At 37.9% G+C, this 25,025-nt stretch overlaps 1 protein-coding gene across 14 annotated transcripts in view; it reads left to right on the forward strand.

Moving 5' to 3' along the window:
* Positions 1–27: 27 nt before the first annotated feature.
* The window catches only part of MYCBP2 (MYC binding protein 2), a 244,475-nt gene continuing 219,477 nt past the window's right edge, over positions 28–25,025 (forward strand). For all 14 annotated transcript variants that reach the window (XM_074329400.2, XM_074329402.2, XM_074329405.2 and 11 more), the window contains exon 1: positions 28–637. In XM_074329400.2, the coding sequence (XP_074185501.2) occupies positions 336–637 (302 nt within the window). In that variant the 5' untranslated portion in view covers positions 28–335. The remainder of the gene's footprint in view (positions 638–25,025) is intronic.

Genomic DNA, 25,025 nt, shown 5'->3' on the forward strand with positions numbered 1-25,025 from the left:
GTGCGAGGAGTGGCGCATGCCCAGTGCGGCCCGTAGCTTCCCATTGCGGGCAGCTCCGGCGGTGGCAGCGGTGGTGGCGGCGGCGGCAGCGGCGGCACCGCCTCCTCCTCACACTCCGGAGGTGGCGGGGTTAGATGAGCGGCCCCAGTAGCGGCGAGGGCGGTGCGGGGGGGAGGAGGAAGAGAAGGAGGAGGAGATCGCTGTCTTTGTAGTCTCCCTGCTGCGGGAGCGAGAGGCCACCGCCGGAGCCGTCGTCGTTGGAAAAGGGCTGTGTGTGCGCGCGCGTGTCTGCCTGCCCGGCCCGTGGGGACGAGGCAGTCGTGGCGGCGGCGAGGATGATGATGTGCGCAGCGACTGCCTCCCCCGCCGCCGCCTCCTCGGGGCCCGGCGGGGACGGATTCTTCCCAGCCGCCACCATCTCTTCCTCCCCGGCGCCGGGGGCGCTGTTCATGCCGGTTCCCGAGGGCTCCGTGGCTGCCGCGGGGCTGGGGCTGGGGCTGCCGACCGCGGACTCTCGGGGTCACTACCAGCTGCTGCTGTCAGGCCGGGCCCTGGCCGACCGCTACCGGAGGATTTACACCGCTGCGCTCAGTGACAGGGACCAGGGGGGCGGCAGCGCTGGACACTCGGCCTCCAGGTGCGTCTCCGGGTGCCCGTCCTTGCGCCACATGGGGCATGTGCGTGCGCCCGTGCGCGTCTGCGTGTGTGTGTGTGTGTGTGTGTGTGTGTGTGTGTGTGTCTGTGTCTACGTACTTATTTACTGAGCTGTCTTCCAGCAAGCGCTTGATGCTGGATGATAGAAGCACTTAACTGAGATAGGAGGGTGCGGTGGCTGCAGTTTCTGCTCAAAATGTGTGTGCCTGGCTTTGTGTGTGTGTGTGTGTGTGTGTGTGTGTGTGTGTGTGTGATGGGGGGCCGGTTAGTGAGGGTGGGAGGGTAGCGTGTGATGTTAGAAAAGGTGATGGTTCGGGTCGTCATGACACGTGTGTGTATTGTTGAGGAAGGAGGAGGAATGGATAGTGGGTTAGAGAGGGTAATACGAGAAGAGAATTTGCAAGAGTGGTCAGGGAAGTGGCGTTTCCAGTCTCTGCCGCAATCGTATTTGCACGTATTTCTCACACCCCCCCCAACCCCCATGACATTCCATCGTCCCCCATCCACCGCCCTTAAAAAAATCTGCCTTTCACTTGAGGGAGCAATGGTGTAGGTTAAAGATAGTGTCATTCATATACATATACATATACATATATATATTTTTTCCATCAGGCTGTCCGATAAGGCATGGGGTTTCAATTTAAGAGAAAAAAGGGATGCAGATGGAAATTTATGTGGATGTGAAAGGTGTCTGATACGTATTTTTAGAGTTGTACTTTGATAACTGGACCTTTAATCTTCTAGAAATGCCATTGCAATTGCTCTTGTGTTCTGAAGTTCCATCAGCCATTTCCCTTCATCTTGTGTTCTATTTCCTCTGTCACTTATAGGTTCTAGAGGAGAGGGGGTTTTGTGGGGAAAAGGGGAACACTGAAGAACTTCAAAATATGACAGCTGTATAGTGTTCAACTGCCACCAACTAGAACATTTGAGTAGCTCCTGGATCTCTTCCTAGGCTCACTACACTGTCAGCTTCTTTGATGTAGGAGATGATAAATCACTTTCATTTTCTTTTTCTTAATATATGGGTGTCTTTTTGCTAAGTGCTTTTCTATTGTGTGTGTGTGTGTGTGTGTGTGTGTCCATGCCCTTACATGCCACACACCCCGAAGGATGGTGACTGACTTGTTTCACCAGCTTGGCTTTGACAGTGGTAATTGGGAATTGGCGTCATCTTTTTTCTCACAGCTTCTTAAAATACCTGGGGAAATGGGGAAAGCATAGTAGGATTTTGTTAAATGTTACAGTGTTTACTGTATTTACTGAATGCAGTTTGTTAGGTAATAACCAGCTGTCGTTTTCTTCTATTAGTGAAAGAGGGTAGGCTGTAAGTCAGGTATTTGGTATTTTACCAGTATGTATTGTGGCTCTTATCTCTCAGAGAGAGTTGTAAATGTGGAGCTTTTTTCACAGTTTTTCTGAGTAAACCAGTCTCCTCATGTCTGTAATTCAGGATTGGGCACATGAGTAGTAGTTTAATCATATGGATGCCTTTTGCTATCTAAGCTGAAGGCCACAATGACACAAGTCTGTTTCTTCCTCATGTTTTAAAAAATGGCACAAAACCTCATTAGACAGTTTGTTCTGATAATTAGCTATAATTATGAGCTGTGAGTCTCTAAATCATGGTACTGTAGGTACATCTTTACAAAGAATTTGAATTTATTAATACTTTGTATGTTGTTTCCAGAGTTACGCAGTATTTGTGACTGGTATATTTCCATGTTAACTTTTTACTACTAGTGTAGTAATACTATTTCTGTGTATCTAGAATTATATTAATAGTTTTAGGCAAAATTAATATAGATTAACCACGTATATAAAAGTTGGGGCTGATTTTTAGTTTTTGGCCCATTTTTACAAGCTGCCAATTAAAATTAATGAATTAGTTCAAGTATTTGAAGAGGTACTTATGGAAACCATCCTTAACTTGTATAATATTGCTGTCTACTGTTTCTTCAGAACATGATTTTTTATTCTCATTCACATTATTTTTTCTAAGTCTTAGCCTGCAACTATTCTTTGTTGAAAATTTGCTTAAGCATTCAATCATATTTCTTATTAAATGTGATGGGACAGTGGAGCTAGAGTTTAGGTTCTGAATGAAGATTATTAGTTGTACAGGGGCACTAGCTGAGTTAGGGGAACAGATGTGATCTTTCAAAGACAGATAATGGAGCAAGAATAGAAGATGAAGCTTTAGCGAGCATCAAGTTTAAAAGTATGAGAAAAAGGAAACAGTGAAGGAAGCTGAAAAAAAGATAAAAATATTAAGAAGAGAACCATGGGATGGATAGTAGCACCTCTGGTTCTAAGAAAGTGAATTGAAAGTCCTCAGCATTTTTAAATGCTGAAGAAAGTGAGAACACTTTCCAGGTCACTGATGACTTTTGAGGAAGTGGTCACGATAGCGAGATGTGGTGAGGACTCAGTGGGAGATGTTAGGCAGGGCTGAGGGAAGGATATTCAAGTATAGAGAGGTGGGTAGGAAACATTCAGTAAGTGGAGAAGGAGAAATTAAAGAAGTGAGAGGGGGATAATTGATGGGGAGAAGACAAAGGGAGATTTCAGGGACAGGTTCAAGGTGACAGGTGTACAGATTAGCCATTGAGAAAAATTAGGAACTAGTCTTCTTTTAACATGGAAGGGGAGGAGGTAAGTATTTATAAATAAACATAAGACTAGGAATTTATTGAGGATAAGAATCATGTCCTATTTATTTTGGTAATTGAAATATCCAGCACAATATTTGGCATCCATTCGGTAAATATCAGGTGCCCACTGTAAGCTACGCACTGTTTTAAGTGCAGAACACAATAGACAAGGTCTCTGCTCTCTTGGAACTTACACTCGTTGGGAGAAATAAACACTGATAATATCAGGTAATGATAAGTAGCTATGAAGAAAATAAAACCAATATCATGTGATAGACGATTTGTAGTGGGGGGGCTATTTTAGGTAGGGTGGGCAGGACAGGTCTCTTTGGGAATTGACATTTCAGTTGAATCAGAATGATGGCAAGGCAGGTCTAGAGGAAGAGTCGCTTAGGGATTGTAAAGGCTCGGGGGTGGGAACACTCTTGTTCAAGGAACAAAAGGCGAGTTAGTTATCAGTCAGTGTTGAATGAATTAATTAGCGTGGGTTGTGTTTTAGGTGTACAGTAGAGAAGTTGAGGGGTTCAAGTCTAACGGAGTTCATGACTTTGATGGCATTCTAGTGAATTGGTTAAGAGCTTAGACGCTGAAGTTCCACTGGTTTAAATCTAGGCTCTGCTACTTTTTAGCTGTGTGGCATTGGGTATGTTACATAAGTTCTGTGCCTCATTTTCTTAAATTGAGATATAATGGCATATAACATTAGTTTCAGGTGTACAACATGGTCGTTTTGTTTTTGTGTATGTTGTGAAATGGTCACTATAGTGAGTCTAGTTAACATCCATCAGCACAAATAATTGCAATTTTTTTTCTTGTGATGAAAACTTTAAAGATTTACTCTCAGCACTTTCAGGCATACAATACTGCATTTTATTAACTGTAATCACCATGCTGTACATCGCATCCCTGTGACTTCCTTATTTTATAAGTGGAGGTTTGTACCTTTTGACCATCTTCATCCATTTTGCCCAACCTCCCCTTCTGCTAATCTGTTCTCTGTATCTATGAGTTTGTTTTTTAGATTTCACATTTAAGTGAGGTCATAGGGAATTTTGTCTCTGTCTGACTTATTTCATGCCCTCAAGGTCTATCAATGGTGTTGCCAATGGTAAGATTTCCTTCTTTTTATGGCTGAATAATATTCCATTGTACATATGTACACCACATTTTCTTTATCCATTCATCCATCGATTGGCACTTAGGTTGCTTCCATGTCTTGGCTTTTGTAAATAATGCTGCAGAGAACATGGGGTAGGGGGCAGGGCAGATGTTGTGTTTTCATTTGGGTATTTGGATAAATACCCAGAAGTAGAATTGATGGATCATGTGTTATTCCAGTTTTTTGGGGATCCTCCATGCTCTTTTTCATAGTGGCTGCACCAATTTACATTCCCACCAACAGTGCACAAGGGTTCCCTTTTCTCCACATCCGCACTAACGCTTGTTATCGCTTATGTTTTTTGATAATAGCCATTCTAATAGGTATGAAGTGATATCTCACTGTGTGGTTTTCATTTTCATTTCCCTGGTGATTAATGATGTTGAGCACCTTTTCATGTACCTGTTGGCCATTTGTATATCTTCTTTGGAAGTTTTTAATTGGATTGTTTGTTTTTTTGTTATTGAGTTGAATGAGTGTGTGTATGTATGTGTGTGTTGTGTGTGCGTAATATTATGTATATAATATTTCAGATATTAACTCCTTATCAGATATACTTGCAAATATTCTCTCCCATTCTGTAGGTTGCCTTTGCATTTTGTTGATGGTTTTCCTTGCTGTGCAGAAGCTTTTTAGTTTGTTGTCGTCCCACTTATTTATTTTGCTTTTGTTTATACCTCAGTTTTCTTATATGTAGAATGGAAGATGAATCCATATATGTAATGTGCTTGGCACATTTAAGTGCTACTAAATATTAGTTATTGATTTCTGCTGAGAGTGAGTAGGCGATGGAGTTTGGGGACTTAAAGAGAAGGCAAGGATCATGTCTTGCTCTTATTTTTGGTCTCAGTGATCGTTAACTGTGGAGATAACTATTTCATTTAGTCAGTGATTGAATAAATACATTTTTGTATGAATGAACCAATCACAATTGGAACATTCACTTGGGGAAAGGGATTGATAGGAAATGAATAAAGCAATATTTGATCAGTTCTGTGTGTGCATGGCAGTATAACATTGCACTTGGAAAGAACTGGAGCCCAGTGGCTAAATCTGCTCTGGAGGCAGCATGAGCGCCTTAGTTCAAATCCCAGTTCTACCTTTTTCTGTCTTAAGTTGGGCAAGCTGATCAGTATTCCCTTGTCTCTTTCTGTGCTTAGAACCTTATCGGGTTATTGAAAGGACATTGTGCCTATACATGGTAAGTGCTTGTTAAAGTTAGCTGCTGCTGTTGCTATCATTTATTATTAAAGCTGCAAATTTAGAATTCCAATCAGCATGATATTGTATGTTTTTCCACTCCAAAGAGAAATGGAAAAAAACTGCTAGTTCAGTTGACTCAAAGTTGAAGTGTGATTGAAGGTCAAAGGAAAAAAGAAAGTGAAGGTTTTTGGTGACCCGATGGACCATATGGTAAAAAGGAAAGTGATGCCGGAAGGGAACTGAGAGATTGGGAGATAATGAGGGTCAGGGTGTCTGGGTTGAAGTGGTGGAAGATCAGTGCTCGTAGAAACAATAGAGGAGATTGTGGTGAAAGGGGGGAATTGCTTTTCTTCTCTAAGCTAAACCCACTAAGTTCCTTCAGCTTCTTTATCTCTTTGTTATTAGAAATGGTATTTGAGCACATCGTTCAGATGCGTGGGATTTTGGTTATGAGAGGTTAAGTAGTCAGTCAGTCCAACAGAAGCTCAGGGATTACTCCTTGGCATAACCATTGGCCCAGTAAAGATGTATAAGACAAAGTTTGTACACTTCAGTTTATTGTCCGGTTGGGGGGAGATGAAAGGCACAAAGGCAGGTACTGATAAAAGTGTTGAATGAAATCACTAAGAAAGCATAGTCTATTATGACAAAGGGATGGTATTCTGAGCTGGTGCAAAAGCAAGAGCAAGAGATGAGACAGGAGAAAGCACAGTTTTTGTGCAGGTAATGGTAAGAAGTCTGTAGCAGAGCTGCTGGGTGGGTTGAGTTCTCAGCAGCTCTGCTCTGCCAGTGTCAGTGCTCTGGTTAGAAATGAATGGAGCACTGATTCTTAGGACGGAACGTCTGAGTTGATGCATTTAAAAACCTTAAAAGCCCAAATTCCCTTGAGCCATGTGGGCTTGCAGAAATGGCCCTCTTCTTGCTAGAGGGTAGTTGCTTGAAGAGTGTGTTGTTCCTACTACCCCCCGTCTATTCTCCTCTGCCCTACTGGCTATCACCAAACCAATAATTAGAGTTAAGTTGTTAAAACCTTTTGGGAGGTGCTGGGCCTGCTAAAGGAGGAAAGGGACTTCATGTATGTACTTGTGCATGTGTGTGTGCGCATGCACACACACGATTCTTGAAGGCTTACAGAGTGTTTGATCCCCTAGCACAAGGCCCCACATAACATCTTTTCAAAGTAAGAGACCCATTTTATAGCAAAGGAGGATGTATGGGATCCATGTTTCCCATCATGTACCATCCCACCCAGAAGCTTTTGACCTGATAGAGCAGTAAAACAGTCTTTGATGGCACAACTGATGATGAAAACCTGGAGTTTGGACAGGATACCCTGCAAGGACAAGGTGCCATCCTCCAGGATGTCCTTGCAGGGGATCCGTGTTCCCAGTGGGAAGAACACATGCAAATGGTAGTGGCTCCACTACGCATCACTGTCGGTGATCCACCAGGGAACTTATGCTTCCCGTCCCGGTGGCTCTGCTCACCAGGGAGTAAAACGTCCTGGTTCTTAGAAGGGAATCATTCCAACAGAAGACACTGTGAGAGTCCTGTTACACGTTAAGGCACAGCTACTGCTGGGGCTTTGCGCTCCTTTTCCAAGGAAAGGAGTCGCCATTTTGACAGGGCTCATGGACCTAAATATCTGGAGGAGGCAGGGCTGCTGCTCTCCAGTGGAGCTTGGGAGTTTGGCACACAGGTAAGCTGCTAGGTGTCTCTTTGTACTTCCTTGTCCAGTTTTGATGGTACATGGACATGAGAAAGGCCTGATGACCACCTCACAAGATCAGTCACCTGGACCAGCAAAAAGGCTAGCAAAGATGAAGGGAATCTAGGATGGCTAACAGAAAAGAGGTTGTAACTATAATTTTGGCCTTGAGATTATCTGAAACTGGTGGGGCCTGGGTCAGGGTGGGGAGAGCTGTGGTTTGTCCTGCTTTACTTCCTATGGAAAGTTTCTCTAGGAAATGAGACTAACCAGAATTGTGGAGGAGTTTTATTAGAAGCAAGTGGATCTTCCTAGTGTAATAGGTAGACTGTAATAGGTGCTGTGGATTAATTATAATAGTTGTTTTGTAGATTCTCTGGGATGGTCTATATAATCATACTATCATTCTTTCTGATGTCCAGATACCCCCACTCGCCCCCCACATTTATTTTAATAACAAGAACTTCCATAATAATACTGAATAGAAGGAGTAAAAGTTGCATTCTTCCTTGTTCCTAATCTGAGGGGGAAACAATTACAAATTATTCTTTCAGTCTTTCAGTATTAAGTATGATAGTAGCCATAGGTATTTTGATGGCCTTTGCCAGTTTGAGGAAGTTATTTACTATTCCTACTTTGCTGACACTTTTTTTTTTAAATCCCAAGTGTGTTTTGACTTTTGTCAAATGATTTTTCTGCATTTATTGAAATGATCATATATTAAGAGAATAAAAGAAAAAAATTAATTAGCTTTTGAATGTTAAGTCAACCTTGCATTCCTGGGATAAAATCTCCTCGTGTGTGGTATATTGTTAAATTTGATTTGCTAATATTTTGTTAAGAATTTTGGGGTGTATATTCATGAAAGATACTGGTCTGTAACCTCCTGTTGTTGCTGTTAATGTCTTTGTCAGATTTGGGTATGACACTTATCCTTGTCTTACGTGACAAGTTGGACATAATTCCTTCTCCTGTATTTTTAAAAGGTTTGCATGAGATTGGTCTTACTATTTTTTCTTGAATATTTAATAGAATTCACCAGGGGTACCATCTGGTCCTGGAATTTCCTTTTAGGGAAGCTTTTGGCAAATTCAGTTTCTTTAATAGATATAAGGATAGTCAGATTTTTTTGTTACTTCTCATGCCAGTTTTGGCAACTTGTTTTTTTTTTTTTGAGAGGTTTGCCCATTTCATCATTTTGTCTAAATTGTTGAAATTTTTGGCATAATGTTGTTTATAACATTTTTTTCTTATTCTTTGAAATGTGTGTGGGATCTGTGATGATCATTTCTTTTCCATTCCTCGTGATGGTGTTTTCTCTTTTGTGCTTGATCAGCCTGGCTAGAAGTTTGTCAGTTTTATTTTTAAGTTCAAAAAACCAACTTTTGGCTTTGTTAACTTTCTCTATTGATCTGTTTTCTATTTCATTAACTTTGTCTCATTATAATTTAATTCTGCTTGCTTTGAGTTAGCTTTGCTATTTTCCCTAGTTTGTTAAAGTAGAATCTTAGATCATTGATTGTCGATTTTTCTTGTCTTCTAACATAAGTATTTAAAGCTATGAATTTTTATCTAAGCATTGCTTTAGTTGCATCCCTCAAATTTTGATATTCTGTATTCTTTGTCATTTAGTTTAAAATTATTTTATTTACACTTCAGATATTTAGGGTTTTCTAATATACGTTATTGTAATTTATAATGCACATGTTGTGTGATTTTCTAATTTTTTAAATTTATTGAAATTTGCTTTATCTCCCAGGATGTGTTCTGCCTTAGTGATTGTACCATGTGCACTTGAAAAGTATGTGTGTTCTGCCATTTTTGCATGTAGAGTTTTTTAATTGTCAGTAGTTAACAGTGTTATTTTGATCTTTTGACAGTGTTATTTGGATCTTTTATGTCTGTAATAATTTTTTATATAGTCCTAACAGTTGCTGGGAGAAGGGTATTAAAAATATTCCATTCTAACTGTGGGTTTGCATTTGTCCCTTTAATTTTGTCAGTTTTGCTTCATATACTTTGGGGCTCTGCTGTTACATATACATTTAAAATTGTTAAAACTTCCTGTGAATTTTTAAAAATTAATTATGACACATCTCTCTTTATCTGCAGTAATACTCTTTGTCTTGAACTTATTTTATTTGATGTCAAAATAGCCTCTTACTTACTGTTTTCATGGTAAATTTTTTCCCATAGATTTACTTATTAGCTCTATCTGCAATTTTATTTTTAAAGTTTCTCTCCTTTGGATAGCATGTGTAGGATTCTGCTGGTTTTTGTTTGTTTGTTGTTTTTCTTTTCTTTTTTTTACTTAGTCAATCTTTGCCTTTTATTTGGAGAGTTTAGACCATTAATATTTAATGTAATTAAATATTGATATCGTTGGCTTTAGGTCTACCATTATATTGTCTTCTGTTTTCCTCTTTGTTTTTCATTTGTCTCTTCTTATTTTTCTACCTCCTTTTGGATTGTATTTTAGTATTCCATCTTAATATATCTATTGGCCTTTTTGGCTTTATCTTTTTGTTTTTTAATGAATGCCCTAAGGATTACAATATATGCCTAATCTTTTACAATCTACTTAGAGTTACTGTTGTACTGCTTCATTTAAAAATAGAGAAACCTTGCAATCATATAGATCTTTTTTTTACCCTCTGCAACTCCCCCCGTGCCCCCTCCCAAACCCCGCACAAAATTTATGTTATAGTTGGTACCGTGTTTCCCTGAAAATAAGACTTAGCCGGCCAGTCAGTTCTAATACATCTTTTGGAGCAAAAATTAATATAAGACCAGGTATAATATAATAGAATAGAATACCCGGTATAATATAATATAATATAATATAATATAATATAATATATAATATAATATAATATAATATAATATAATATAATATAATATAATATAATTATATTATATTATATTATATTATATTATATTATATTATAATATAATACTGGGTCTTACATTAATTTTTGCTCCAAAAGACGCATTAGAGCTCATTGTCCGGCTAGGTCTTATTTTCGGGGAAACACGGTATATGTGTTATGGCTGCATACTTTGCAAACATTGACATGCAGTATTATAGTTTGTGCTGTCAACAGTCCTATATGTTTTAAAGAACTTAAAGCAAAAAAGTAGTATTTTATGTTTACCTATATATTTATTATTTCTGTTCTTCATTCCTGAAATAATACATTTCCTTTCAGCCTAAAGTACTTACTTTAGCATTTCTTATAGAGCAGTCTGCTGGGGATAAACTCTCTTTTTCTTCATCTGAGAATGTCTTTATTTTGCTTTCATTCCTAAAGGATATTTTAGGTGGACATAGAATTCTGAGTAGACACTTGTTTCCTTTCAGCATTTTAATAATTTTCCACTCTTTTGTTTTTTTTAAATTAGTTTCAAGTATACAAAGCAATGTAATAGTTAGCTTTTTACACCCCTCACAAAGTGATAGCCTCTCTCCATCTACTGCCCTCTGACATCGTGTACAGCTATTACAATACCATTGACTGTATTCCCTATGCTGCACTGCACATCCCATGATCATACACACACACACACACACACACACACACACACACACACACATTTAATTATCGTTGACATTCAATATTATTCAGCTTCAGCTTCAATATTATTCAGGTCAGGCCTCTATACCATCTATGACGTGATCCCCCTGATAAGTCTGGTGTCCGTCTGGCACCTTCCATGATCTTTATAACATTGTTGATTATAGAATATTGTAAGTGAAATAAGTCAAACTGAGAAAGACAAATACCATATGATTTCATTTATATGTGGAATCTAAAGAACAGAATAAATGAACAGACGAAACAGAAATAGACTCAGAGATATAGGGAAAAAAACTGATGGTTGCTAGATGGGAGGGGGATGGGGATAGGGAGAAGGTGAAGGAATTAGAAAGTAAAAATTATTAGTCACATTATAGTCACAGGGATGTGAAATACAGTTTGGGGAATATAATTCACTGTCTTTTTACCATTATGACTTTTAATGAGAAGCTTTTGGTAATTTGAATCTTATTCCCCTCTATATAGTATGTCATTTTTCTCTATCTGCTTTCAAGAATATTTCCTTTGTTTTTGGTTTTCAGCAGTTTGATTTGATGTGTCTAGTCATTATTTTCTTTGAGTTTTATCCTCTTTGGAGAATGCTCAGCTTCTTGAATCTGGAAATTTGTCTTCCACCAAATTTGGGATGCTTTCTGCCATTGTTTCGTAAAATACTCTGCCCTAGTTTCTTTTTTACTTCCAAGATTCCATTGATAATATGGTAAAACTTTTGAGATTGTCTCACAAGTCTCTGACTGTTCATTTTTCCTTCCGTGAATCTTTTTTCTCTTGTTCTTCAGATTGGATCATTCTTATTGATCCATTTTCAAGCTTATGGAATTTTTTTCTCTGTCGTCACCATTCTCTTACAGAGGCCATCCAGTGAATTTTTTAATTTCACATATTGTATTGTTCAGTGTCAAAATTTACATTTAGTTCGTTTTTTAAATAATTTGTCTTCTGAGAACTTTTTTCCATTCAGTTCAAGTGTGTTTGCCTTTACTTGATAGATATTTGTAGTAGTTGCTTTAAAAGTGTTGTTGAATAGTTATCTCTGGATCATCTCAGGGTTGGCACCTGTGAATTGTTTCTTTCCTTGAAATTGATCACATTTTTCTTGCTTTTTGCATTGTGAGAATTTTGAACTTTATTTTGGACATTGTGAATGTTACGTTTTGTAAACTCTGTGGCTTATAATTCTCTGGAGAATGTGAATTTTTATTGTTTCTTTAGCAGACTATCAACCCATTTAAGTTCAGATGGCAAATTTACTCTTGCCTTTCGAGAGTGGTGGTTCAAATTTCAGTTCAGTTCTCAGAGCCTTTGCTATGTTGCTACAGGTCTGTCCCATACCTGCACAGCCCCAAAGTAGTCCAAAACTTGTGTCGGTTTATAGACAATTAGAGAATCCCTTTCTCTCTTCCAGGATTTCTTCCACATTCTCTAGCAGGCAGGAGCTCCTTTTCCCAATTTCTGTGGCCAGAAAATAGGGTTTCTCTTAGAGTTTTAATTTCTGGGTTATTGCTCTGTATGAAGTGATGGCCTCCTGGCCTTGGGACAAAGCTGTTAGAGAAAGGGAGGGAAAAAGCGCTGGGAAGCTCACTTTTCTAAGTTTGACTCTCCCCTGCAATCTGCTTCTGTTTGTTTCCCAGAGTCCTCAAGTCATTTCCTCCCTTCCTCCTTCCCTCCCTCCCTTTCTTCCTCCCACTCTGCCTTCTTTCCTCCCTCCCCTCTCCCCTTTCTCTCCTCCTCCCTCCCCCCCACCCATCCTCCCCTCAGCCCCCCTCTTTCTTTCGTTTTGTATTTTGTCCACATTTTTAAATTGTAAACAGTGGGAAACATAGGCTATACTTGGGTTGATGCCATCATACGATAACCAAATTTTTTTCTCTGGCTGCTTTTAAGATTTTTCTCTTTCTCTTTGATTTTTGGTAATTTGATTATACTGTGCCTAAATATGTTGTGTGTGTGTGTGTGTGTGTGTGTGTGTATCCCATGCTTGGTGTTCATTGAACTTCTTAGATCTGTGTGATTTTTATTTAATTTGCACATTTTGGCTTTTATTTCCACTAATATTATCTCAAACCCAGTCTCTTATTTCCTTCTGGGAATCCAGTTATACACATATGAGACTGCTTGATGTGGGTGAGGCGTCAGCAAACTTACTTTGTGACGGGCCAAATAGTAAATACTTTAGGCTTTGCAGGCAGTATGGTCTCTGTTGCAACTGTTCAACTCTGTTGTTGCAGCTTAAAAGCAGCCATAGACAATATGTAAACAGATGAGCATGGCTATGTTCCAATATAATGTATTTACAAAAATAGGTGGCAGGCTAGGAGTGGCCGGATGGCTCAGTTGGTTAGAGTGTGAGCTCTGAACAACAGGGATGTTGGCTTCATTCCCACATGGGCCAGTGAGCTGTGCCCTCCACATTGAAGGCAACGACCTGCCAGTGAGCTGCCGCTGAGCTTCCAGAGGGGTGGCTGGATGACTCAGTTGGTTAGAGCGCACGCTCTCAATAACAAGGTTGCCGGTTCAATTCCCGCATGGGATGGTGTGCTGCACCCCCTGCAACTAAGATTGAAAAAACGGTGACTAAACTTGGAGCCAAGCTGCGTCCTCCACAAGTATATTGAAGGACAGACTTAGAGCTGGTGGGCCCTGGAGAAACACACTGTTCCCCAATATTCCCCAATAAAATAAAATTTTAAAAAAAGAAATAGGTGGCAGGCTAGATTTGGACTACAAGATGTAATTTGCTGACTCCTGAGGTGGGCAGTGGTAGTTGCTGGAGCTATAATACATTGTGAATTCTGGGGTAAAATCAAAGGAAGTGCAAAACACAAGTATTGGCAATAACTAAAGTGTGGGGGCTGGGGAAATAAACCTAAGAGTATGAGAGAAAACACTAGAAAGCTATGTTAGGACCAGGTTATTATTCTGTTTTAGCTTTTGCTTTATTTGAACAGTAGTGTATCTCTAGTATCATTGTAGAGGATAAAAAGCAGGACTGCCATTAAAGAAGCAATTGCAGTAGTTTTGACATATGATAATGCAACCCGAGAAAAGGCAGTAGGAACAGATGGAATAGAATGGAGTTGAGAGACATTTGGTGTTAGAAGGGTGAAGGAAGAATGTTAGGTCTAGCAGCTAACTGGATTTCACGTATAGAAATAATGCCTTTCCTCTAGATCAGGGGTGTCCAAACTTTTTTCAACGTTTTTCACCCAGGGCCATATGCGATAAAATACACAAACAGCTGGGCCACTCACTCGAGGTGAAGTACGTATTGCCTCACCTGGTTTATTGAAGTAAACTAAATATATTTTTGGAATTTGCTGCGGGCCAATAAAAAGTAGATCGCGGACCGCAGTTTGGACACCCCTACTCTAGATAGTAAGGGAGGAAGAACTAGTTTTTCAAGAGTCCATTCTGGGTACCCTTTTCTCTAAATATTCTTTCTTCGTTCTTTCAGTCAGTTTTGTGATTTAATTGTTACCTAAATGTTTTTGACTTCCTGGTCTGTGATTTGTAGGTAAAACCTTTCCCTAGACGTGTATTTTGCAAAGTCTGTTGGGAGTTTCAATCCTGTCTCAAGTAGATTATGTTCAGTCTGTTCACAGACTCCTCATGAATCTACTGTCGCTTACAAACTGCCCCTTTTTCTGTAGGTCAGCTGAACAGGAGTCTGAGACATCAACTTGAAGTTGGCAGTAAAGGATCATAATGACCTAACACCCACTCGCTCCCACCTTTTTGCCAGACGGCAAGGAGAAGTCACATATCAGTAGGAAAGGGAATTGATGGTAGATGGAGAAGGGAGTATTTAGAAATTAGCGATTAAAGGAAAAGAGGGAAAGAAGGAAACAAAGAATGACTTCATCTTTTGGATGAGACGCCGTAGTAGATGTTCTTAGTGTTCTGCCCATATGCCTTTGGCATTCATCTCTCCACTGTCTGCTTATGTCTATGGCTTTCTGCCGGGGAACTTTCTTACTGGCCGCAGAGACACACTGTGTGTAGGGCAAATCAGAAAAGCCAGAGAGCTAATGTCTTCAGAAAGGCCTTCAACTGGTGATAGATGAGGAAACGGTCGATAAATGCCTCATTTTTCTCATCCTTCAGTTGGGATGACTGAGCCGTCTTCTACACCATCTGCCTGAATTCTCCAGTAGGGCCGAGCTCTAGCTGCCCATCTTAAGATAACCAGCTTAATAATGCACTCTTTCTTGCCTGCCTTCCCTTCCCTAGCTCACTTCTGATTCCCCCCACCCATGTTTTTCCTGAATCGCCTCTCAAAACAACTTCTTGGACTTGAATCAAGTCTGCTTCTGGGGAAATCCAAACCAAGGCAGACACTTTACTTCAACACATTAAGAATAACAAATACAATTTCTTTAGCTCTTACTAAATACCTAGCATAACTTTAAGCGCCTCGTAATCCAATGGGAGAGGTACTCTTTCATCCTGTTTTACAGATGAAACAACTGAGGCACAGAGAAGTTAAGTAACTTTCCCAAGATTACAGAGCTAATAAAGGACAGAACGTGCATTTGAACCTCGGCCGTTTGCCTGTAAATTCTGTACTCTTTTTAACTTGGCAGACTGAGGGAAAGGGGAGGAATGATGAACAAAAAAGGGAGAATGGAGTTAATTAATGGAGTAAGGCCTTGTAGAGATCAAAGTTCGTTAAGAAAAGTAAAGGGAATATGTTCCTGATAGTGTCTCCGTTTTAGCATGTAAGTAGAGGGTCAGATTATCTGTCATGAGCTAAATGGGTGGTTGGGGGCATTGCAGTGACTAAGAGAGGTTGTCAGTTTTCATGGTGGATGTACCTTTCTTGTCAGAGAACACAGCTGGCTCTAGACAAGCATTCCGATGACGTTTATGAATTCTCAATACCATGTTTCCCCGAAAATGAGACCTAGCCGGACAGTCAGCTGTAGTGCATCTTTTGGAGCAAAAATTAATGTAAGACCTTGTCTTATTTTACTGTAAGACCCGGTCTTATGTAATCTAATAATATAATATAATGCCCAGTATAATATAATATAATGTAATGTAATATAATATATTATGATGTAATACCCAGTCTTATATAATATAACAATATACCATAAGACCGGGTCTTATATTAATTTTTGCTCTAAAAAGACGCATTAGAGCCGATGGTCTGGCTAAGTCTTATTTTTGGGGAAACGCAGTAGCTATTGTTGTTTAGGGTTGTTATAGCTTATTGAAAATGAGGTTTGTAAGTTACCAATATAGAAATAAATATGAACAGCTAACGCTCATGAGTTGTAATATAGATATACTAAAGATTTAAGGGACAAGAAAAGAAAGTAAAAGGAGCTAGCAAGACTGAAAAGGAATCATCACCAAAAGTAGAAGAAACACTGAAAATAGGGGTTGTTCTACAAGATGGGAAATTCAAGACAACCAACAAAAAATGTGTGGTATTAAGAAGTCTCACACACTTCTAGGAGTTTGATAGTGAGGGCCTGAAAAAGTTCTACACTGTTTTTCATCAAGAAATTTAGTTATGAAGAGGAATAGGGAAATCACTTAACTTTTTATTATTTTTTCTCATTTGGAGGAGGCCAGTAGGCCTCTCAGGTTAGAAGCCATAGAAAAAAGAGAGATTAAAGAGTGAGCAAAGAGAGGGTTTAAGTGGTTGAGCCAAATTCCAAGGACGGTGGATGCGATGGGGTCCAGTGTATTCGGAAGGGTATACTTGGATAGGGTAAGGGCTGTCTCTTTTGGGATTGCGGGGGGAGATCAAAGGAAGAGGTTTCAGATTGGGAAAAAGTCTCAGGGACATACTTGCAACGTTTTTATCTTTCTGTGCTGAATTCTAGCTATTTTCAATTCTCTGTTCACCTGTGTTTAATGTATAGTAAACCTACTTATTGAGTCTTTAGTTTCAGTTATTATATTTTTTATGTGTAGGAGTTTGATTTGATTCTTTTTTTACATGTGCTGTGTTCTCAATAATCTGCAGATATTTCAAAGCTGGTCTTTTATTTCTTTGAATTTGGTAATTGTGTCTGAAAATTCCATCTGAAGTCTGGGTGTCAGTTTCTACTAGTTCTCACCCGTGGTGCCTTGTGTTGCTTGTATCTGTGCACCTGGTTATTTTACTACGAACTCTACTTAACCTCGTGGTGGCTCTCTGAAGCCTGGCATGAAGAGATAGATGGTCATCAGAAAGTTTTCCAGTTGTTTCATTGCTTGAATTTTCCTTCCCTACTTAGGCCATGTATACCTTAGAGTATAAAGCTGCGTGGTCTAAAGTCATAACTTTGCAGCGATTTCTTCCCTCACTCTCGACTCCACCCCCCTCCGGCACCGCCCCCCACCTCTTTTTCCTTTTCTCTGCCTACTGCCAAAGGTAGCTTTATTCATAGTTCTTACCTCTACCCCCTACCGCCTTTTGAAGACTTCCAAATAAGACCAAGAGACTGAAACTATATAGGGAATCAGTTTGCATCTTTCCCTTAGATCAACTTGAACTGTTAAAAATCTCTTTTCTTGTTACTAATTATCAGCCTAGGTTAAGTAAATAAAAGTTTTCTACCTGGTAATCAGACTACTGTTTCTCCTGATTTATTCAGTGATGCTTGAACACAATGATAAGAGTATCATTGCATTAATGACACAGGAGAAATCAGTCTAGCTTCTATAGAAAAGCTTCAGTTTACATATGGTATTTTACAAATTAGTTGATTTTTAAAAAATTGGTGTTGTATTTAGTTGATAATTCACTTATTAATTTTTTATTTGTGGGTTGTTTTGCATTTTCCATAAATATAGTTATGTTATCTACAAATAAAAGAGCTTTACTTTTTCTTTTCAACCGTTCTGACTTTTATTTCTTTTACTTGACTTAATTCAGTAAAAAAGAAGTGGTGATAGTGTAAGTCCTTAATGTTTTTATCCCATACTTGTGGAAGTATTTAATTTTTCATCATTAACATTTTAAGTATAATTAAGTATAATGTTAGCTGTAGGTTTTATTATAGATATTCTTTATCAGATTAAGTAACTTTTCCTACTTTAATGAGATATATCATCACAAGTAGATGTTGAGTTTTATAAAATACTTTTTCTGCTTCTGTTGAAATGATCATAGTCCCCCCTTATTTTGTTACTCTTTTTTCTTTTTTAACTAAAGTTTATTGAGGTGACAATTGTTAGTAAAGTTACATAGATTTCAGGTGTACAATTCTTAATACATCATCTATATCTCACATTGTGTGTTCACCACACAGAGTCAGTTCTCCTTCCATCATTTGACCCCGTTTACTCTCTTCTAGAGCCCCTTTTCCTGGACTCTTACCTACTGGTAACCACTAAACTATTATTGTCTGTGTCTGTGAGTTTTTGTTTCGTTATTTGTCTTGTTTCTTTGTTGCTTTCAGTTTTATATTCCACATATCAGGAAATCATGTAGTTCTCAACTTTTTCTGTCTGAGGTATTTCGTCTCAAGATCTATCCATGTTGTCTTAAATGGCAGTATTTCATCTTTTCTTACGGCAGAGTAGTATTCCATTGTGCATATATACCACATCTTCTTTATCTAATCATCTATTGAAGGACACTGGTTGTTTCCTTGTCTTGGCCACCGTAAAATAGTTGAACATTTCATATAAAAGGAATCATACAGTTTGTGACCTTTGGTGGCCTTTTTTTTTACATAATGTTTTCAGGGTTCATCCATATTGTAGCATGTGTCTACCTCATTTCTTTTTATGGCAGAGTACGTAATATTTCATTATATGGATGTATCACATTTTGTTTACCCATTCATTGACTGATGAACATTTGGGTTTCCACTTTTTGGCTACGTAGTATTTTTGCTTCTATATTCATGGGAGATAGTGGCCTGAAATTTTCTTACTTTGAAATACCTTTTTCAGATTTTGACATCAGAGTTATGCTCACCTCATAGAGTGATTTGGGAAATGTTTCTTCTTTTTATATCCTCCGGATGAGTCAGTCTAAGATTGGTATTGTTTGGAAGAATGTACTAACAAATTTTTTAAATGTTTGGAGGAATTCACTGGCAAAGCCATCTAGGTCTAGAGTTTTCTTTGTGGGAAGGTTTTGATTAAAGTATTCAGTTTCTTTAACAGATATGTCTATTCAGGTATTGTATTTTTTTTCCTTGTTAGGTGTTGGCAAATTACATTTTTGAAGGAATTTGTCTATCTTATTTAAGTTGGAAATGTATGGGTAGATCTGTAGTGGTATCTCCTTTCTTATTTCTCATATGGGTAATTTACAGTGTTTTTTTCTTGGCCAATCTTGTTAGATGTTTATTACATTTATTAATCTTTTCAGAGAACCAATTTTGGCTCCTTGATTTTCTCTGTTGAATGTCTGCTCTCTATTTCATTGATATCTGCTCTTATTTTGTATTTTCCTCTTTTTACATTCTTTACATTTAATCTGCAATTTTTTTCTTAAGTTGTAAGCCTATATCATGTACTTTAAAACTTCCTTTTTTCATTATATGCATTTATATATATATGCAAAATCCTATATATTTCCCCAAATCACTTCTTTGGATGCGTTCCACAAGTTTTGATATGTCGTATTTCATTTTCATTTAATTGAAAATATTTTCTAATTTCCATTGTAATTTTCTATAGCTCTTTGACCCATAATTTATTTAGAAATCTGTTGTTTTAGATTTCCCAACATTTCGGAATTTTTTAGTTTTCTTTATGTTGATCTCTAGTTTAATTTTTCTATAATCACAGTACTTGGAAATTTGTTGACTCGGTCTGTGGTCCAACATATTGTCTATTTTGGTAAGTATTCTATATGCATTAAAAAAGAATGTGCATTCCGCAGTTGTTGGATGTGTTTTCCTATGTATGCCAATTAGGTCATGTTGATTAATTACTTTAAAATTTTTTCTATGTCCATGCTATTTTGTCCTCTCCTTATTCTATCAATTAGAAGAGATGCTAAAATTTCATTTTTTGTGAGTGTCTTTTCTCTTATACTCCCAATTTTGCTTCATATATTTTGAAGCTATGTTAGTAATATAGTTCAAATTTAGGACTGTAATATTTTCTTTTGAATTGACCCTTTTAGCATTATGAAATACTTTACTCGTCTCTAACAATACTTCTAGCCTTAAAAATTACTTTATCAAGTATCATTATAGCCACACCAGCTTTTTTGGGGAGGCCAGTAAGTGTCTTCAAGATACAGCTTCTCTAGTCCTTTTACATTTTAGTCTGTGTCCTTTTATTTAAAATTTTGACACAGTAATTATTAAAGGAAGACTTTCCTTTTGTATTTCTTGTAGTATTGGTATATTGACAATGCATTATGTCAGCTTTTGTGGGTGTAAAAATATCTCTATTTTTGTCTTCATTTTTAAAGGATATTTTTGATAGGTGTATAATTCTGGGTTGCTAGGTGTTTTTTTTTTTTTTTACGTCCTCAGCACTTTTCAATTCAAAGAATGGAAGCGATCAATCTTATTGTTGTTCCTCTGAGTGTATCTTTTTGCTCTGGCTGCTTTTAACATTTTCTCTTTATCCTTTGTTTCAGCAGTTTGACCATACCTAGCTTTTGGTGTGTCTAGGTATGGTTTTCTTTGCATTTTACTACTTGAGAGTTCCCTGAGTTTCTTGACTCTCAGAGCTGTCTTTCCTCACTTTTATAAAATTGTATTAATTATCTCTTCACATATTGCTTTTGTTCCATTCTTTTTTTCTCTCTTTGTCTTAGATTACAGATACATGATTATGAGACCATTTACCTGTGTCTCACATCTCATATTCTCTGTTTTGTTCATCCCATTCTGTTCTCTGTGCTTGGAGTTTAGGAATTTTCTCTTGGCCTGTCAGCAAGACCACGGATTCTGTTTTCCTCTGGTCTATTCTCTTCTTACAATCATCTGACAAGTTCTTAGTTTCAGGTATTTATTTTTCAGAAAATCCACTTGGCTTTTTTTTTTTTTTTTTAATACTAGGTTGGTGCAAACATAATTGCGGTTTTTACAGTTATTTTTAACCTTTTAAACTGCAATTACTTTTGCACCAACCTAATAGATTGTATTGAAAAATTATGTCATTTCATCTATTTTGTTTCATCATTGTATCTACTTCAAGTTCTTACCTCCTCACTTTAATACCTGGGTTATCTTGAGTTTGCCTAATTGTGTGGTTTTCTCTTGATTATGTGTCACCTTAATTTGTTGCTGTCTCTTAATATGTTTATTGTGTACCTAACATCGCGTGTAAAAGGACAGCATTTTTTCCATATGATGTTACTTTCTTCCAGAGAGCTTTGCTCTTTGTTGTGTTAGACAAATAGGATGAGGTGTTGACCACTTCAGTCCAATCAGGGATTAAGTAGACTTCTCCCTCTACTGGAATTCTGTCTTCTAAATCAATACCGGGAGGCTGGGAAATCGACCCTGACCTGTTGGCCTAGCCTCCCTAGCCTTCTTCTGTGCCCTATCACTACACAGATGCACCATGGGGAAACTGGCCACATATTTGGGGCATTTCTAGATTCCAGTCTTTCATTCCAACTCCTGCAGACATCTAAAAGCATCAGTGGTTTCCGGTTTCCTTTAGTAGAGTTCCTCTGTTTAAGCCAAGCTCAGTCTTCACTTGACCTGAACTCTGCAGATGCCCCCGTGGAGGAAAATGCCCATGGTCTGGGCTCACGTTGGAAGTGCTCTTCCACCCCAGGATTTGTAGTTTATCTACTATTAAATTGCTTCCAAAGCTTTCTTACGTTAGTCAAGTTTTTGAAGGGAGAGCAGTGGCTCGCTCCTCTCTAGTATCTTACTTTAGGGAAGTAGAAGTCAGAGGTCAGGAGTTTATCTTTGCAAAAAGAAAAGGAGAAAAGGCAGATAATTTTAGAGTGCTTATTTGTATAAGCATAGTGCTGTTTTAAATAGTTTTATCTGTGTTGCATAGTAGTAGTTATATATATATATTTTCTTTCTGATATGAACGTGCTCTAAACTAGGAGTTAGCAAACTCAAACTATGGTCTTCGTGTTTTCGTGTGGCCTGTAAACTAAGAATGGTTTTTAGACTTTTAAAAAGTTAAAAAAAAAGAAGAAAAATGTTTTGTGGCACGTGAAGATTATATGAAATTCAAATTTCTGTATCCAGAAATAAAGTTTTATTGTAATACAGCCACATTCATCTGTTGATGTGTTGTCTGTGGCTGCTGTTGCTGTGACGGTTGGGTAGTTGCAGCAGAGATCCTATGGCCTGCAAAGCGTGAAATATTTAGTGTTTGGTCCTTTACAGAAAAACAAAACAAAAACAGCCTAGTCTTGCCTTAGACCATAGATTCAGGACTTTTCTTATCTCATTACTAAAGGAAATTAAACAAAGGATTGAAATCCTCTTATTCCTGAAGTTCTTTGAATTTGGACTTACTAAAATTCTAGCATTTTAGAGTTAAAAGGAACCTCTGAGATCATCTCTTTAATCTTGTTACTTTACAAATGAAGAAACATTCAGAGTGAGAGAGGTTTTTAAATAAAATTACGACTAAATTTTGTTTTGTTAGAAAACAGACTTGGTAATAAGCTGATAGGAAAACTAATGATCTATATCATCCAACAACTTGCAAAATTTATTTCTTCTCATATTGCAGAAATATTTGGTTTTTCTTAAGCAATGGTAGCTATTAAGAATATTTCTTGTTCGGAATTTTTAAAGTAAATATTTTAAAATAAATATTTAAAGCACATTAATAGCCTTTGCCTTTCATTACCCCCCATAATTCTTTCAAATCTCATGGGTATGGGGTTCTTTTTGTGAAAAGACTAAAAATTTTATATGATCAATTCCAGACATTCTTTGTGAAGCTCCTGTTTGATAAAGGATCTAAAGTCCTAAATCATCAGAAATTCCAACATGAATTATTGATGTGTAAGGCTGGTTTCTGGAGTTTTTCTTTTCTTTTATCAAAGTTTAGTTCTCAAATGAAGTCATATGATGGGATGTTCTATTACTAACAAACAGCATTTTTTCCTAATGTTGAATATAAAGTTTCTTCATATAATTTTTAATTTATTGCCGGCTGTATTTGACAACCCTCTACTTCTAAAAGTAGCCAAATCAACAAAAAACACAATAAAATCAATTTGTGGGGATTTGGGGAAAGCTGATTCTTTAACTGATCTGTATTCAAGGAATGGTGGGTTCAGATTCATTTAAAATGTTATAACTAATTAAATGCCAAATATGGAGAAATAAGTATTTTAGGAATATTAGGAATACATATAAAGTCATTTGAACTTGAAAGAAGGATATTAAACAAAGCAGACAAAAGTGTTGGTGTATACTTGTGAAAATTTAAGTCCATGATAACTAGCCTTCAGGAAATTCATCTTAATTTGGATTTGTGTATTCTGTTTCTCTGAAGTTTGGTTTTGAGTGAACCTTGATGTTTTTCTTACGTTGTATAAAGGGGCTAACCTTTTAGCAGTTACATACTCCTGTTGCTCAAATAACTGATTTCACTCAAGTAAACTTTAGTATAAAGGGAGATTGGTTTCTGAAGCCATATATGAGAAGTACTCATTGCCTTTCATGAATTTGTTTACCTGATATTTCTTGAACATCCGTGGTGTGTCAGACACTGATGCAGGTACTGAAAGTACAGAGTAGAAATAGACATTCTTCATGCTCTCACATTGCTGGTAGTTGAATAGATTGTGTAAGCAGGTATAGCTGTTCATGTGTAGCATTTGGTAACTATTGACCACTCTCTTTACTTCTGGACCATACTATTTGGAGGAAATCTCATCCACATACATGGTTTCCATTACCACCTTTGCACCAAAATCTGCTAAAATAATCCTGGGGTAATTCCTTAATAGACATTTCTGGCTAGATATCCTTTAATGTATTGGTGTATCTATGGATCTATCCTTGGTCCTCTGCTTGTTTTTCTCTGAGTAAGACTTGTAGCTATAGCTGTGAACGTCCTTCTTTTCTGCCCTTCCTCTCTCCTTCCTCCTACTTTCTCTTTTTCTCAAAATAGTATTGAGTACCTTTTTCCAGGCTGTTTTCTGGGCAAAGATGTTAGAACAGTGAACAAGGAAGGCATGGCCTCTGCGTTCTTGGAGCATACAGCTTGGTGAGGGAATGATGCGTGAAACAAGTAATCCCATACCTAATTACAGTTTAGATTACACATGAAACACAAGTATACATGAAATGAGAGTGTATATTAGGGAAACTGACCCAGTCTGGGACATTCCCGAATAAGTGACGCTTATACTGGGACATCAAAGATGAGTAGTGGTTAGCAGGAGAAGATGAGGGAGAGAATTCCAGGCAGAGGAAGAACCTTTGTGAAAGCTCCTAAAGAGCTTAGCAGGTTCAAATACTTGAAAGGATGTCCTTGTGGCTGGAATATGGTGAACAAGTTGCAGACGGGTATAAAATGAGGCAGCAGAGACTGGCAGAGGTCAGATCTTGGTAGAGGATCTTTTAAATGATGTCAGTGCTTTTGGACTTTATCCTAAGAGAATTGAGAAGATACTAAGAGTTTGAAGTGGGGAATTGCCTATTTAGATTTCTATTTTAAAAAGTTGGCTTGAGGGGCGGCCGGTTAGCTCAGTTGGTTTGAGCGTGATGCTTGTAACACCAGGGTTGCCCGTTCGATCCCCGCATGGGCAAGTGTGAGCTGTGCCCTCCACAACTAGATTGAAACAACTACTTGGAGCTGATGGGTCCTGGAAAAACACACTTAAAATAAATGAAAGTTAAAAAAAAAAAACACAGAGACTTGTGTTATGTGGAGAATGGATTGAAGAAAGGCCAATGTGAAAGTGCAGAAATGAGTTAAGCTTTTGCAGTGATCCAGTCAGAAGGTGGTAACTTGGATTATTAGCATCACAGAAATAGAGGTGATATAGACAGATTCAGGAACTGTTTATGAGACATAATCGACAAGATTTTGTGATTATTTTGGTTTAGGGAGTGAAGCTGAAGGAAATGTGCAGGGTAAAGTTTTCATATGCTTGTTCACATCTATCTTGTTGACATTTTATTTATCCTGAACTC

The sequence above is a fragment of the Rhinolophus sinicus genome, chromosome 16 (genome assembly GCF_057876585.1).
Source record: "Rhinolophus sinicus isolate RSI-liver-muscle chromosome 16, RSI-T2T, whole genome shotgun sequence".
NCBI lineage: Eukaryota > Metazoa > Chordata > Mammalia > Chiroptera > Rhinolophidae > Rhinolophus > Rhinolophus sinicus.